The sequence below is a fragment of the Lygodium microphyllum genome, chromosome 10, assembly GCF_053477565.2.
Source record: "Lygodium microphyllum isolate KBCC chromosome 10, Lygodium_microphyllum_v1.1.10, whole genome shotgun sequence".
NCBI classification, from domain to species: domain Eukaryota; kingdom Viridiplantae; phylum Streptophyta; class Polypodiopsida; order Schizaeales; family Lygodiaceae; genus Lygodium; species Lygodium microphyllum.
In genome coordinates this window covers 103,092,369-103,106,112 of record NC_141144.1, presented here as the reverse complement: position 1 = coordinate 103,106,112, position 13,744 = coordinate 103,092,369, and the positions used below count along the sequence as shown (strand labels likewise).

Here is a 13,744-nt window from a genome sequence, read left to right as displayed (position 1 = left end):
GCTCGTCTCCGATACAGCCCGAACGCTCAGATCCGTCTTCTGCGTTTGTTCCTCCTCGCGTCGTATCGTGCCTGCTACCCACCAAGTAAATGCTATCTTGTCAAATTTTCTAGAAAATTCCTATCTCTCTTTTGTCTTTTTGGCTCTTTTATTTCCTCCTCTGCATGGCAAGGACAAGGCAAACTGCAATAAAAGTTTATGTAGATTGGAAGAACATTGGGGGTAGAAGGAAGTTACAATTTGATGAATCTGAGGAGGAACTCCCTTCAAATATTGCTGAGGCTGGGCCATCAGAGGCCCCAGAGGATATTGCCACAGAGATCCCCCCTACACCAGGTGTTGGCCAAGCATCTTCCATGGAGTTAAAGTATTCTAGTGCAGAGAATGTTTCTTCTCTTGAAGTTGAAGAAGCTAAGGGTGAGGCTTCCCCTGTGAAGGATTCATCCCCTCTAATTGCACTCGAGCCTACTTTTGCTCTGCAGACAGCTAGTGAGCCTCCCAAGCCACAAAAGAAAAAGAGGAAGTCTCAGTTCTTCTACATGCAGAGGTGTTTCAGTGAGATTAGAAAAGCCCAGAAAGCCACAGAGCACATGATTCCAAAGACTGCTTTCATAAGAGTTGTAAAAGAAATCTCTGACAGATTGTCTAGAGTGGCAACTGTCTTTGGTCTTCATAAGAAGTAGCAACTCTCAGCAATTCTTGCTCTACAAGAGGCGGCAGAAGATTTTCTCATTGATTTCATGAACAATGCTTACATTGCCGCTGCGCATGCTCATAGAATTACCCTAATGAATAAAGATTTTAGCATGATCAGTAGAATCAGGTATAGGTTCGATAAAGTGTTGAGGCCCTTGCCTTCCATCGATCAAAAAGCCTATGATATCCTTAACGTTCCCCCGAAATTGTCTAGGAAAGGCCAAAGGTCGAGAATGTCACTCAACTTTACTCTACAAGGGGTGCCACTCAGTAGGAGTCTATCTTGAAAGGAAAAAGGCAGGAGGTCTTGGAAACTGAAGACGAAGTTTACAAGAGGAAAATCGCATCACTTGGTCCCATCAACTTCTACGAGAGGATGGGTAAAGTGTATGGGCAAATACTTGTGAATGTTTCTACGGAACCTAAGAAGGAGGATTATCTTAGTATATCTCCCGAGGACAAGCCCATGTTGGAGAAAAGGGATGTCCACTATTTGATTCCGTTTTTTTTTGTTGCATAAGGTAAGGCTTATAGGTTCAAGTATATTTCATATGTAATTTGTATTGATTTTGATCGATTCAAATAGCTTTTGCTATTGACTATAGGGCATTCGTCTCCTCTCTCACTCCTGATATCCGTAGAGCCATATATGTTGTTGATCCACTTCACTCAGTGGAACTTTTTGCAAGATCTGGGTCTAATATTGCACCATTTTTTCGTACTTTTGATAGTGTGACAAATTACCACATATTTTTTCCTTATATAGAAATGTATTTTTCTTTTCTATAGAGAAAAATTTATATTCATTTGTTTTCACCCTTCTGGTCACCTCTATTTTGAATTTGTAGAGGGCATTGGAGTCTTATCTATATCAACTGTCTTACTAGAGAAATTATCTTTATGAACTCTCTCAGCGGTGTTCATGGCCAAGCACGAATGTATGTTGAAAGAAAATTACTTGCTTTGATTATATTTACAAATTATATTTTGAACTAACAAAGCTTCCTTTTGTAGTGCTGGTAGACTTGTTTCTACGTTTTTGGATACTACATATGAGGATCTTGCTGATCCTAAAAAGCCTTATATGTTTCTTCTACAACAAGTACCATTGCAAAGTGATGTGCATTCTTGTGGATGGAGAGTTATATCAAATATTTGTGGAAGAGTGGATTCAAAGTTGCTACAAATAGAAGGAGTGAATGTAAGTTATTAATTTCATTTGATTTTTGTGTGACCCTTATCATGATGTCTTTTCACTAACTTATAACATTTATTCTTACAGTGTAGAGACTATCCTGATTTGTATGTTTGGTGGATAAGCGAGAGATGCATTGAGTTGATTTTGGACAAGGAAATCACACCATATGATCCTGACTCTCCTCTTCCTCCCAAAACTTCAAAGGCCAAGGGCACAAGCAAGGGAAAGGGCAAAGGCAATGGTAATGGCAATGGCAACGGAAAGGGCAAAGGCAATGGTAACGACAATGGCAAGGGCAAGGGCAATGGCAAGTCAGCCACAAAGACCACTGCTGCCGAGTCTAAAATAAAAGGAATCCCAACGCTTTCTCCTTTGAAATTTGATCCATCCCCTCTTAAGCCCCAAGAAAAGAGAGTACCTGTGAAGGTGAAATTCTTTCAACAATCAAAGAAGAAAGGCCCTTTGAGAAAAAACATCTTTGAAGAAATCGATAAAGAAGCCACAAACCTACATTTATATGACATTTTTGTATCTCATGATGTAATGAACTTCTTTTTCACTTATAAATCGAATGTAATGTACATTTATTTCTATACATTCGAAAGGCAACTTGCTTCATGATAGCTTATGAGTTCCCACTAAGAAATATCTTAAGGACAGTCACTCAATTAAGATAAATTCCTGCAAAGTTTTCGTTCTCAAGGCTCAAAACTCACAATTGTGGGAGACAAACAACTCGTACAAGAGAAAGAGCGCTCCGCTCTTTTGCCAATTGTTATGCCATTCACTTTGAACTTATATCTAGGGGATTTATTGTCTAGCAATTCCAAGGTATCCCTCACATCTTTCAGACTCCAATTGGAAGTAACATTCACCTCCTTTGCTTCTTCATGTGGCAAAACATGCACCACAAGTTTATACGGTGTGCAATCTGTATCAAAATCCAAGGGAACCCAAATACCCAATATTAGTTTGTATCTCCTGTAATCAAAGCCCAAAGAAAGAGTTTGGCGAGGGATACTGTAAGCCAAAGCCAAGGATTGAGGGCATGCACTGCACCTCAAGATATCACCCTTATGGTCGCACTCTCTAGATTTCCAAAGCGTCCCTATAGTGTTGTCCAAATCCTCTTCCGAATAGTTTCTACTTAGCCAGGATACCTTCGTTCTTTGTAAATTTGTTGTTTTGAAGCAAGCCACGAAGATACGGAGGGGTACAAACCATGATAAACGTATTCTTCTTGAGATCCTTTCAGCTATCATGGACTTTTGAATATCCTGAGATATTTTGAATTTGAAACTCTGCACCATTGCCTTGTCAGGAATCTCCCAGTTTAGAGATGAAAGACTTGGGAATGGAAAATCTTCGATATGCCTATACCTATCCGCTCTAGAGGGAACCACATACTGTGCATAATATATAAAAACCTTGCATTCATTAAAAAAAGACACAGTTTGATCAGCATAAATAATGTCTGCCAATACCTTATGAATGGCATGGAAAGTCCCACTTAGGCTTTCCACAGGTTGCCGTTCAATACTTGTTGACGGAAAGATATCTGCAATGATGAATCGGTTGTTAGTACTTGCCTAAATGGAAAAGAATTGCATACGTTATTCAACTAATAACTTACAATGTGTTTGTTGGGGAACACGTTCTTTTGGAGGCAAGTGCATATCCTTGGCCATATAAACATGTTGCACCTTGACAAACCACCCTTCGGGCATAATTTTGAAGGCAATGATACGCCCCTTCCAGTGATGTTTTATATCATCTCGTTTTCTTCTTTTCACCTTATGAGAGCCCTTGCAAGATGGCAGCATGGCAACCCAATCGTTTACAGTAAAGGTTTTGGGCTCCCAATTTCCATCTATCCCCTGGCTAGACTGTGCAAGAGTGTATTAAACGATAAGGGCGCCTAGAGGAAGCCATGAAAAGAATGAAAGCGCAGAGAAAGAAGCTCAAAGAGGTGTGATTGAACTAAAAAGTAGCGTCAAGAACACAAATGAATATGTATTGGGCGCCAAAAAGAATATTGAAAGATCTCCCGAATTTCAAAAAACTCAATATTAATTTCATCACATCTCTGTCATGTATTTTATTAGATTTGTGGGTAAATAAGGTCTTTGGGACTCCAAAACATGTCAGACTTTGGGGATTTTTGCTAAAAAAGAAGAGAGAATCACGAAATGGACTCCACTATCTCTAAAAAAGAGGAGACAAGAATACCATATTCTTGCACATGTGGCAAACTCTCTTTGGCTTGTTTCTTAATCCCGTGATTAACAAAAGTGCATGTTTGGAAGTGTTTTTGGCCCTAATGCCTTGCACTCCTACTAGCTCGGCAGGTTCACTATATGTAAACCCTCTACCTTATTATATGCATTTATTTCCTATTTTTTTTAACAATCCTTATCTGTGAATTTTCCACGAATAGAACACATCATTTTCCTATTCAATTTGTGAATAAACCCTTTAAATGTCACCCTTATATATATGTAAAATATGTCTAAAAGGAAACTTTAAAACCTTTACTTTTGAAGCAGTGTGATAGACTTATATATTTTTAAGTGACTTTGTAACCATGCTAGGAACTTGTTTATTCCTGCTAATTGATGCATTGCTAATAATTTTAGAAGTTTTATTGATTACATATAAGAAAATGCTTCATCATCGTCCATTACATATATAATTTGCATCAAGCTAGAAGAAAGAGAATGGTTAGATCCTACAAGCTCAATATTGTCAAATAGTATTAACTCTTTGCAATTCCATAGTAGTAATGGTGCAAGCCAACAAGTCTAACAATGCAAAATTGAATGTCTATGGAACTATTTTTTCTTTGACCCCATGTACGTTTGGATGTTGCTTGGAGGGCACAAGACTAGGGGGCACAACACTATGTGAAACCATATAGATAGTACAACAAATAGAAGGAGAAATTGAAGATATTGAAGTACCTAAAGTAATGAAACTAAAGGTCATGTTCGATAGATCAACATTGCTAAACGTTGATGCGCAAAAATCACTAGTAGTAGAAAGATGAGCATTCCAAAAGAAACATGGCTTGCATACAAAATGAAAGAAATCTAAGCTATCAAATCTTGGATATCATTATAAAGTACAAGTCAAAGTACAAATTTTAACTAGATGTAGATAGGAGACATTTCTATCAAATCATGGATATCATTATAAAGTACAAGTCAAAGTACAAATTTTAACTAGATGTAGATAGGAGACATTTCTATCATGCATGTCTCAATAGTGCCCATGGGTCTCACACCTTGGGAAAGACAAGTTATGGACGAGGATCAAGATCCCCTCGTGATAGTATATACAGTGTACATAATATAATAGCAATCTTTTGTTTTTCATCATGTCATCCCACCTTTTCTTACAAGTAATTGCTAAAAATGCAAGCCATTATAGTGTAAGTTAATATAGGCCCAACAATAACCAATGCAACTATAATCATGCCCATTTTTTAAAAAATCAAAAAGAGAAAAGTAGACTATAAACTTAGAAAATTAACATGAAAAAATAAAAAATGGATTATAGAAACCCGCAAAGTGTTTAACAGTGTAGAAAACAACACATTTCTTTGCAAATTCTGCAACTTACCAACTCCCTTTCACATGATCAAAAATGCCACTAGATGCACATAGTGTCCAATGAGTCTACATAGAGAGAGGTGGCTATAGCCTAAACCCTAGTGTGCTTACTAATGTGGCAATTGACACATGAACCTACAAAGTACATATGTTGTTACATGACCTTATAAACGATTCCTCTACGTAGAACCCTAAACTGCAAATATGCATGACAAACATGTTCTCTTAAACCCTAAATTTAAAACATGATCGAAAAAACTTATGATTGTTTAAATAGAAAGAATACATATGTGAACATTAGAAAATTATAGAAGAAAGAGAAACAAAATACCTCTTACAATATCCTCACTTACCTATAGAGCACTTCATATGCTTAGGATGTTGTGTAATATTGTAAGCAATATAATTCCCCCACTATGGATACCACTTATTAGCAACTTGTAGAGGGAAAGTGGTGTCATTTCTTTTGGTACATTAATGGTATTGATAGATCTACAAGGCATGATTGTCACTAGTAGTAGGTACATAACACTTGATGCTTTTGAAAAATGTAAATCAAATCATGTGTGTGTTAATGATACTTTTGAATATTTATTTGCAAGCACATTGGATTTCCATTCTAGTAGGCTTATTAATTACCATGAACCCTCCATTTGCACATTGTGATGTATATGCTGATGTACATCGTGGATAGATGGTGATTGGATGGATTCCATGATGTGCAAGTGGGTTGATATTTAAATGTTTGTGTTGGATCCTCTTGGTCATGCTATGAGTGCTCTATAGATTACTCTTTATCTTTCTTTGTACATTGAGAAGTACAATGCACCTAGTGGCATGTTTTCAATTGGATATCTAGCATCATTGTTGAGGAGGACAACCCAAAGGGAGTGGACTACTACCTAGCACATTGCATTGGACTACTACCTACTATATTACACCATGGTAAACTACTAGTAGACCATGTTGATGGGCATGGTACCCACTTTAATGTTCATAGTCTAGTTATGGTTGGTGTGGTATACTTTGCACAACTTAGTACCACTAGAAGATATATGGAGGTTATTGTGTATACACATGACCAAGATGCATACGTGTTCTCGCACCTTGTCGTCGCATAGAAATCCCCTTGTCACATGTCAATACATGGAAGAGGGGGGACCTCCATGTTGGTGCCTTAGTTACATGGACACGAGAGCATTTGTGTTATTGTTAGCCTTAAGAGTTGATGCAGATGATTAACACATGTACATTATGTAAATCTATTCACCATTATTCAGTTCATCCTTGATCATTGGCCTTCATTAAACTTTTATTTGAGTACTTTGAGTATCTAGCTTCTGAAGATATTTATTATATGCATACTATTTGTGAAGATGGCTTGACACAATTTAAAGCATGTTCAAACCATAGAAAAAGAGCAATAGCATACAAACAATCACGTGGGCAAGCACAAAATTGATCCAGAATAGACAAAAATTGAGTGATTCGCTACCAAGTTTTTCTTCACTCAAAATTAATGCAAACGAAATTAGGTCCTCCCTACCTACTGTATTGTTCATGTAATGGTCATGTGGGCTGAATGGACATCTTAAGGTACATGCTTTTGTAAAGTAAGATGCTTTTGATATTGACAGGCTACAGCTCATTGTTGGGTTTGGTGGCATCATCATGCGGTTCATGAATCATGATTCCTTGTATTCCTAGGAGCTTGTATCGTAATCGAGATTCGACGCCTTGACAAAGGATCCCTTCTACTGGGACTTTTGTCCATTATCACTACCTTTACAATTCCTTCGACATCCTATCACAGTCTTATGTTTTATTTTATGATCAGGGTTGAAGAATGCCCATTAACGCGGCCACGACCTGCTTTGCTTGCGAGCGTCTTTATACAATTGCCAGTGCACTCGACCCAACTGTCTCTGTACGAGCTGCTGCTACATTCTCCCATGAGTCATTTTTGATCCAATCAAAAGCAATCGGGCCAAGCAATGACTGCGGCAATCCAAAGGAATTCACCAGGGCCAATGCATGCGGCCGCAGCTCAGCACAGAGCTGTGTTATCTCTCTCTGAATGGCTTGGGCTTGCTGAGGTGAAATGTAGCCATACCTGTTCAAAAGACAAAGCATATCAGACATATTGTATGGTCTACAAATTGCACGTTTGTGAGCAAGGAGCATGGCAATATGGAAGACTCTGCTCTCTTACAATGGAAATGCTCCTCAAACACGCCAAGAATTATTAGACTGCTCACCTAAGAAAAACTGGATTTTCATCGACTGCACTGAGAACATACAATGCTCGTAAAAGATCCAATATAGCCTGCACAAAACATACAGTGAGAAATTTCCCATCTAATTTCTGACAGTACTCCCTACACAGAACCCCAGAAGAACTCACCTTCATTGAAGCTTCTGACTGATTCTCCTCTACTACTGTAAAAGTGTCCAAGACAGATCTTTCAGAAAAAGCAAGACCTAAATCTTCAGCAAGGTGATAACTCTGCACAGAATCATTCGACCGTGAGCCATTTGAATGGCGTTCAACAGAGGCCGTGATTAGATCATTTGAAGAAAGGTATCACAGAGGGTGTGAACAGCTTTTCCTGCATTTAGCAGTTTATAAACTTTGTCCAATCTTGTGAGGCAAAGGATACGTACTGTTGATAAAGCATCTGTCACCGACAATCCTTTTGCGGTTTTCAAAGAAAGCTGTGCTGCCAGCCTTTCCAGCAAGTCTCGCTCTCGTAAGCGGAACAAAGTCAGCTAGACCGCACAAAACGATGAACTGAAGTCAGAAAGTAGGTGTGAAGCGGTAAAGATATCATAGCAAATGTGCAATAAAAAAGTTGTGAATAGTTCAATTGCTAAGCACTGTACATGGAAATCTCTGCCTCGTAAAACCGAACTCTCTGTTGATTTTGAGATTGAAGGTAGGCGCCCATTCATATGTTCCAGGCCAAGACCTTGAAATGGCTTCTTTCTCTTCTGACAAGCAAGGTACTCCGCTAACAATGCCTTACTCACCTGTGAAAGTGGAACATAGATTGTCACTAAACAATACAAAATATCTTTTCTTGAGAGAGAACACCATTTAACGTAGGAAAACTGAATCTAGTGAACAAACAAAATGTTTTTGTCACTTTGGTGTTGAACAAAGGCAAAGTCAATGGGAGTGGCATTTAAGTATGGAGACATACCTGCTGCATGAGGACATTGTTATCACCTTCAAAGGTTAGCTGCACATCAAACTCTGCTTTGAGCTGACCTATCCTATTTTCTGTTTTCAAACCTTGACCTCCACATGCTTCTCGGCATTCCTGTTGATCAACCCCCAGCCCCCAAAAAGAGAATGGCAAAAGCCCCAAAGAGAGATAACTGCAGACTGTCAGCCATCTTCTACCAAATTGAAAGAACCAGCATCCTAAGACAACAGAGAAAAGGAAAGTAAACAGGCATTCAATCATTCACCTGTAAAGCTCTCATGTTGTGCCAAGAAAACATTGCCTTGTAACCGCTTGAAAGCACATGCATTGTCTTTGCGTCAGCAAGTGCTCGATTCACATATATTTTCTTCAGTTCGACTGCTGCAAAGCTCAAGCCATACCTACATAGAGAAATGCATGTAAAGGCGACCATGTACAAAGCCATCATTGGGCAGTCATAAACAACCAATGAAAAACGACCAGCTGCAGCATATAATGCACAGATGCAATGTTACAGAGCTATCAGGACACCCACAACAGGCAGAAATGATCCTACAGCATGCATGCATCGGATGAATATCCGTACGTTCCTGTGCACATGTACAAAGTACACATGCATCCAAATAGTTATACAGACCATGCCTGCACTATCACATTGGTGAATGATAATTGCAGCATGCTACACAAACACTGGAACAAGAACTTACGTTTTAGCTAGTAAGGGCAGTAGACGCCTTTGGTGACTTGGGTAGTCAAGGAGCAGCACCTCAGGACCAGTTGGACTGAGAGAGAAAGCTCGTCTTGTCAGTGCATACCGGATAGCAGTAGCCAACCCAATCTGACAAAACAGAACTTACAGGTGAAAACTTTGCTTTTCTTAAAAAAACAGAATACTTTGCAAAAATTCATGTGATACCTTGGACTCATAAACTGCACTAACCGCAATGGTAACACGGCCAGATGTAAGAGGGGCCATAAAGGCACCAAATCTCTGTATTGGATGCACAGAAAAGTTCTCAGATTAAAAGAGTACAGTAGACTCCTTCTGAATGGAATTATACACGGAGGATCCAATAAAAGCACACTTTTTCAAGTTTCCTGGAAGGATAAAATGCTCACTTGATCAGGATCCTTTATAGCACTGATGTAATCTCCACTTTGTGTCACATCAGCTACAGAATTGAGTAGATTCTCACGAGGGATGCGTACTTTGTCAAACCTGACAGAATGACAATTGGAAGAAGATGAATCAATCAGCTGATTTAAACCTTGAACCTTCTTATCTTGGGAACTGAGCAGCACTGCTTTCATATGCACTGACAACAAAATGCGCCTGTAATGATTACCATAATCTTCCATTGTCAACCCCATTCAACCCTATCTTATGGCCACAATCAGCTATTCTAACTCCAGGACACGCTCTTCCTCTAGCATCTCGTATCTGCACAATAAAAGCATGAACACCTTCGTCTCTACCGCCAATGCGGAGCTGTGAGAAAACAACTGCATGGGTTGCATCCTGAGACAAGAAAGAATGAAAGTTGAGACAAGAAAGAATGAAAGTTGAAAACTAGAAACAATAAGATCAAAAAATAAACAAACAGGAAATGTGACGACATGAAAACACATTTACATTTGCAGCTCCACCAATCCAGTACTTTTGAGCCGATTCAGATGGCGTATTTATGATAAATTCTTGAGTTGATGCATCATAGGTAGCGATTGTCTCAATGCCACGAACCTATTCACAATCGCACAAACTTCATATAGCCAGGTTGACTCATCATAGATTTGCAAGATCATCAATGTTCACTAGAACAATTACAGGAGCTTTAGAACTTACGTTACTGCCATGTCCAAGCTCAGTCATCGCAAAGCACCCTTTTATAATGTAATCTTCAGTTGGCTGCAGCCATTTCTGATGGTGGCGACCTGTTCCAAGGAACTGGATTGCACCTCCCCTGATGTGAGTTCTTGAGTTAGCACACCCATACAGGTCCAAAAATCATCTCCTTTTTTGCTCAACTAAACTATGACGTAGAGCTCTTACCACAAGTGAAAATGAACTCCAAGCTTGATTGCCAGTGAATGGTCAAAAATCCCAAAGCACTCGAATATAGCAGCTCTTGAAAATAACAATTCAGTCTCGTCTCTGGTAAGCCAACCTTTGAAAGTCCCTCTACTCAGCAAGAAAAGAATTCTTTTCATAGTCATTTCTCTTTGATGCTCCATTGGTTGATTATAGTCTGCACCGACATAGATATCTTGTCCAACCTGTTTTAATCGAAAGAGCTCATTGCTTGCCATCAACTGAAACATGTCATCACGCTCCTTAATATTATGGCCATCTAGTAGTACCCGCATGTGATGAATGTTGAAAGTAGGTGCTTCTGATGTAATCAAGAGGCCAAAAAAAATGGCTAAGAAGGTTTAAATGATGACTATGGCGATCTGATGTCAAACCTCAAAAATCAACTGACAAAATCATGTAAAGCATGAGAACAGAAAAAGATGTTATCAGAACTAACTATGGATGAATCAAAACGCCAATGATGAGACTGACATCTCCAATTAGTGCCGCCATGTTGTTCTTTCTCTTGAAAGACCCAATGAGACATTTCTGGTTTTGAAATTATGCGATTACATTGACAGTTTCAGAATTACTTTTTGTGGATCGAGAGAGCGTGAAAGTTCAGTATTTTGCTAGTCATTTAGGGATGAAGCATCGACATCGATGCAGGAAGATTTCCCATGATGATCCAGCACGTCATCGGAGAACGAAACTGCACTTCATCATTGGAAAACACAGACACAAGGAACAAAATCTCCCTAAAGCCAACCCAAGCATCTACACGAAGAGAATTGATTTCTCATTGAGAATGATTGATCCATGACGTCGTTGGGCAGGAACAGTGTACTAAATAATTGAAGAATGAAAAGAGGAGGTAAAGGAGGGGCTGATGCTTTTTCAAAAGCCAAGGAGTTATTAGTCCGGGTAGAACGAAAGGGAGCGTACCTGAATTGAGCTCGGGAGGAGAGTAATAGAGGCAAGGCTGGTGCTCCAAGGCGGCCTGGAAGGATGAGGGAGCGGAGGCGGCCAAGTGCTTGGCAAGGACGGCAGTCCTGCGGGCAGTACAAGAGCTAGCGCGCTGATGATGATGATGATCCATGGCTACGAAGAAGGCACAGATTCGGAATCCCTGCTACTGCTTGATGAGAGAAGCGCACAGAAGATAAGGTAGAAGACGAGAAGCCTCTCTCTTACTTGATTGCTGATTCCGCTCCCGGTTTCCGGATTTGCTCTTGAATTTTCCTGTATGCTGATTCCTGTTTCTGGTATCGGATGACATAGCATAATATAGACAGAGAGAGAGAGAGAGAGAGAGAGAGAGAGAGAGAGAGAGAGACGAAATTGGAGGAGAGAATGTAGGAAAGTCCTGGCTTGCTAAGTGTCGTCTTTGTCTCTACCTCTTTCTCTCCTTCTAAGTTCTCGGTGGGTTGTGTCTTTCTCTTTTAATAGGCCTTCCCATCAAGGCCACATTAATGACTGCCCCCAAATTAGATCTCATGCCAAGAGGGCATGTGCAGCAGTTTTCACGAACTATCCAGGTCTAACAATGTTGCACCCGGGTGTCTTGGGAGGAGCCTCGCGGGCATTCCCCCTCTTCTCCCATTACCACACTTCCGCGCCCTCGCAAATGAGGTACTGGGCCATTGAAAAGTGCACTGCGGTAGACGTCACATGGATATAGTAAGGGAAGGAAATCCCCTTGCCCCCACTAGGGTAAAGGGACCAATAAAGTAGCGCCCTCCAAGAGGAAAACACACCCCAACCCAATTGAGTGACAATTTTACAAGAAAGACATGACTTTTTTAGTCACTTAACAATATAACTTGAATTTTTTAAAATTATAGATGAGCTTAACTTAAGTCAAACAATTGAGCCAAGTAAAAATTTTTATATTTTAGATTTTGTAAAACCCTAAAGCAATGCATCCTCGAGTGTCACTCTATTGGCCCCTCACTGCCCCTCTTTTATGAACCTTTCGTTTGTAACTAAAGCTACTTGATAAAAACATCAAAAAATCACAATATTGTTTCTTTGAGCTCTACATAATATAAATAGTTTAACTATTAAAAAACATTTATACAACTCACTTGAAAAAAAAAATTATATTGGAGGATTGTTAGATGACAATCTATTGGCCCCTTTACCCTACCACACTTTTGCACTTTTTTCATAGCCTTGCAAATGAGGTACTACGCCATTGAAACATGCAATGTGGTAGACTTAACATGACGCGTCTACCATGGTGAAACTTTTCAAAAGAATGTTAGTGGTGAAACTAGAAAGGTTCATCGCTATAAGCTACCATGTGTCATAGGGACATGCAACCTCCCTCTTTGATCCCCCAACAACGGTTTCGAGATGGATGGATTGTTCGTTTGGCAGTGGTTGTTGCACAAAGGATCATGGGCCAATTGATGAAGAAGCACAAAGCGATTGATAAAGCCAAGCTTTTGCTCTGTTGTTGTTAATATGCCCTTTGTAGATCTCAAAGTCTCCATCGTCCCTCATCTTCTCGTCTGCCTCCTATCGGCACACCTATGGCACCCTCTTTCTCGACATTTCATTTCACCATTACAGCATAGCAAACAAGTGCATGCTCCCTTTGCTTATTACTATGACATGTATTGTTAAAGTGTTTTCTAATTTCTATTGCAAATTTTTTCATATCTTGCATCGTTTATAATTCTAGGAGCCCCTACGATCCTGAGGTAAGAGGACATGGGTTTTTTTAAGTGGGAGGAGATAATGCATGCATGCTATAGGAGATTATCATCATGGGTATCCCTCTTAACAAAATTCTATTGGAGCTATCCATCATTGCATACTAGTAATTCCATGGACGTTCATATGTTTTTCTCAATCTCTCATGCTAACAATTCCATATTGCGTGTATCACATTTTATTAGTGATAATTATGGGTATTTCTGTGCCAACAAATTTCTATGGGATTCCATTGTCC

The 13,744-nt window shown here is 39.5% G+C and overlaps 1 protein-coding gene across 3 annotated transcripts; it reads right to left on the bottom strand.

Annotated features, from left to right (window-relative positions):
- Nucleotides 1-6,974: 6,974 nt before the first annotated feature.
- Nucleotides 6,975-12,206, bottom strand: LOC148030369 (acyl-coenzyme A oxidase 3, peroxisomal-like). Of its 3 annotated transcripts, none has more exons than XM_087686693.1 (15): nucleotides 11,731-12,206; nucleotides 10,765-11,104; nucleotides 10,558-10,675; nucleotides 10,348-10,455; nucleotides 10,061-10,233; nucleotides 9,834-9,933; nucleotides 9,631-9,705; nucleotides 9,422-9,552; nucleotides 8,980-9,115; nucleotides 8,709-8,828; nucleotides 8,389-8,535; nucleotides 8,170-8,274; nucleotides 7,910-8,011; nucleotides 7,764-7,831; nucleotides 6,975-7,618 (listed from the first exon to the last, which is right to left on the bottom strand). In XM_087686693.1, the coding sequence occupies exons 1-15, from the start codon at nucleotides 11,882-11,884 to the stop codon at nucleotides 7,396-7,398; spliced, it is 2,100 nt and encodes a 699-aa protein (XP_087542819.1). In that variant the 5' UTR covers nucleotides 11,885-12,206; the 3' UTR covers nucleotides 6,975-7,395. The 3 variants fall into 3 exon arrangements, with proteins under 3 accessions (XP_087542819.1, XP_087542821.1, XP_087542820.1); XM_087686695.1 differs by lacking the exon at nucleotides 11,731-12,206 and adding an exon at nucleotides 11,379-11,623; XM_087686694.1 differs by lacking the exon at nucleotides 11,731-12,206 and adding an exon at nucleotides 11,243-11,367.
- Between the last annotated feature and the right edge of the window lie 1,538 nt (nucleotides 12,207-13,744).